Genomic DNA, 1281 nt, shown 5'->3' on the forward strand with positions numbered 1-1281 from the left:
AACAACGAGGCCATTACTATACCCGACGACTTTTTATGGAATGTAAAGGCTGTTACGAAATTACTACTATTATTATATTTAATTTCACAGGCAGTGCGAGAAGACTTCTTGCGTTGTAAATTTAGTAAACAATATATCCTAGCAACAATATATCCTGGTTTTCGATATAGATTACCAGAAACACATGCTACAAAATGAAAGTTTCACACATTATTTCTGTCTTTGCATAAGGATCGGGAAAATATTCCGTTCCCAAAACAAAGATGCTTTACTTATTAATTCTTTGACGAACGCTTCGTTGTACTCCACATTCACAATATCTACTTGCTTTGTTGTTTCAAAATCTGGGGACGCAATACATAATAGCCCATTTGGTTTCTTGCACATGTGCATTTGAAGCTGAATTTGGCCCTGAAATTTCTTCTTTATTTCTCGATTTGGAGAAATGTATCTTTCAAGAGCTTTAGCAGAAGCAGGACACTTCACTTCCACAACAAAGTCTTCCGCAATAGCATCAGGTGATGCTCCAAATATGGGTAGATCTCTATTTAGAACTACACCTGTTCTAGAAAACTTCTTCTGTAACAATCCCTCTACTATTTCCAGAACCTTTTCCTCCAGCATGCGTCCTCTCACCATTGCTGGCGTTTCCACTATTTTAGCCCCCAAGATCACTTCAACCAAAGTTCCATTCGGTGTTTCACAGTTGGACGCCTCGTATAATTTCGATGCAGTAATCCTGCCGAAACGAAGTTGTCGCCATAATGGAGACTTGTGCTGCAACTTCGTCAACTCGGCAGCCTCTTCACATGCGAAGTTTTTCATGACTTCCTTGCAGAAGGCCTCAAAATCTGCAAAGTCATTTTTCCCAGTGTACCCAAACCATTCACACAGGTTATGAATAGATAATTCTTCAACTGAAGTAACCTGGGAAAAATGATTATGTAGCAAACTTCGTTTGTCAAGCAAATTTCCCTGTCGTAGTACAGAGGCAAGGAAGTTCGTTGTCCCTATGTGGCTGGTCAGCATTTCCGGACGGCACGAGGTCTGTACTATACACGAATTTTGTATTACCTCCGACATGGGACAATCTGGACTTTTTCCAATAGCATTCTGTTGATGTTGGTGCTGGTTCTTCCGTCCTCCTATGCAACCACATAAGTAATGCAATTTCATGTTTGCATCCTCCTGAAAATACAAAAAGGAAGTAAATGTCACAAAAAATGGTGTTTACTTAAAGAATACATACGTATATTTTAAGAACATTCTTTCTAATAAATG

The 1281-nt window shown here is 39.0% G+C and overlaps 1 protein-coding gene across 1 annotated transcript; it reads right to left on the reverse strand.

Moving 5' to 3' along the window:
• Positions 1 to 210: 210 nt before the first annotated feature.
• On the reverse strand, positions 211 to 825 carry LOC145687446 (uncharacterized). Its single transcript, XM_081760899.1, has one exon. The coding sequence runs from the start codon at positions 823 to 825 to the stop codon at positions 211 to 213; it is 615 nt and encodes a 204-aa protein (XP_081617025.1).
• Between the last annotated feature and the right edge of the window lie 456 nt (positions 826 to 1281).

The sequence above is a fragment of the Thermobia domestica genome, chromosome 6, assembly GCF_964235325.1.
Source record: "Thermobia domestica chromosome 6, izTheDome1.hap1.1, whole genome shotgun sequence".
NCBI lineage: Eukaryota > Metazoa > Arthropoda > Insecta > Zygentoma > Lepismatidae > Thermobia > Thermobia domestica.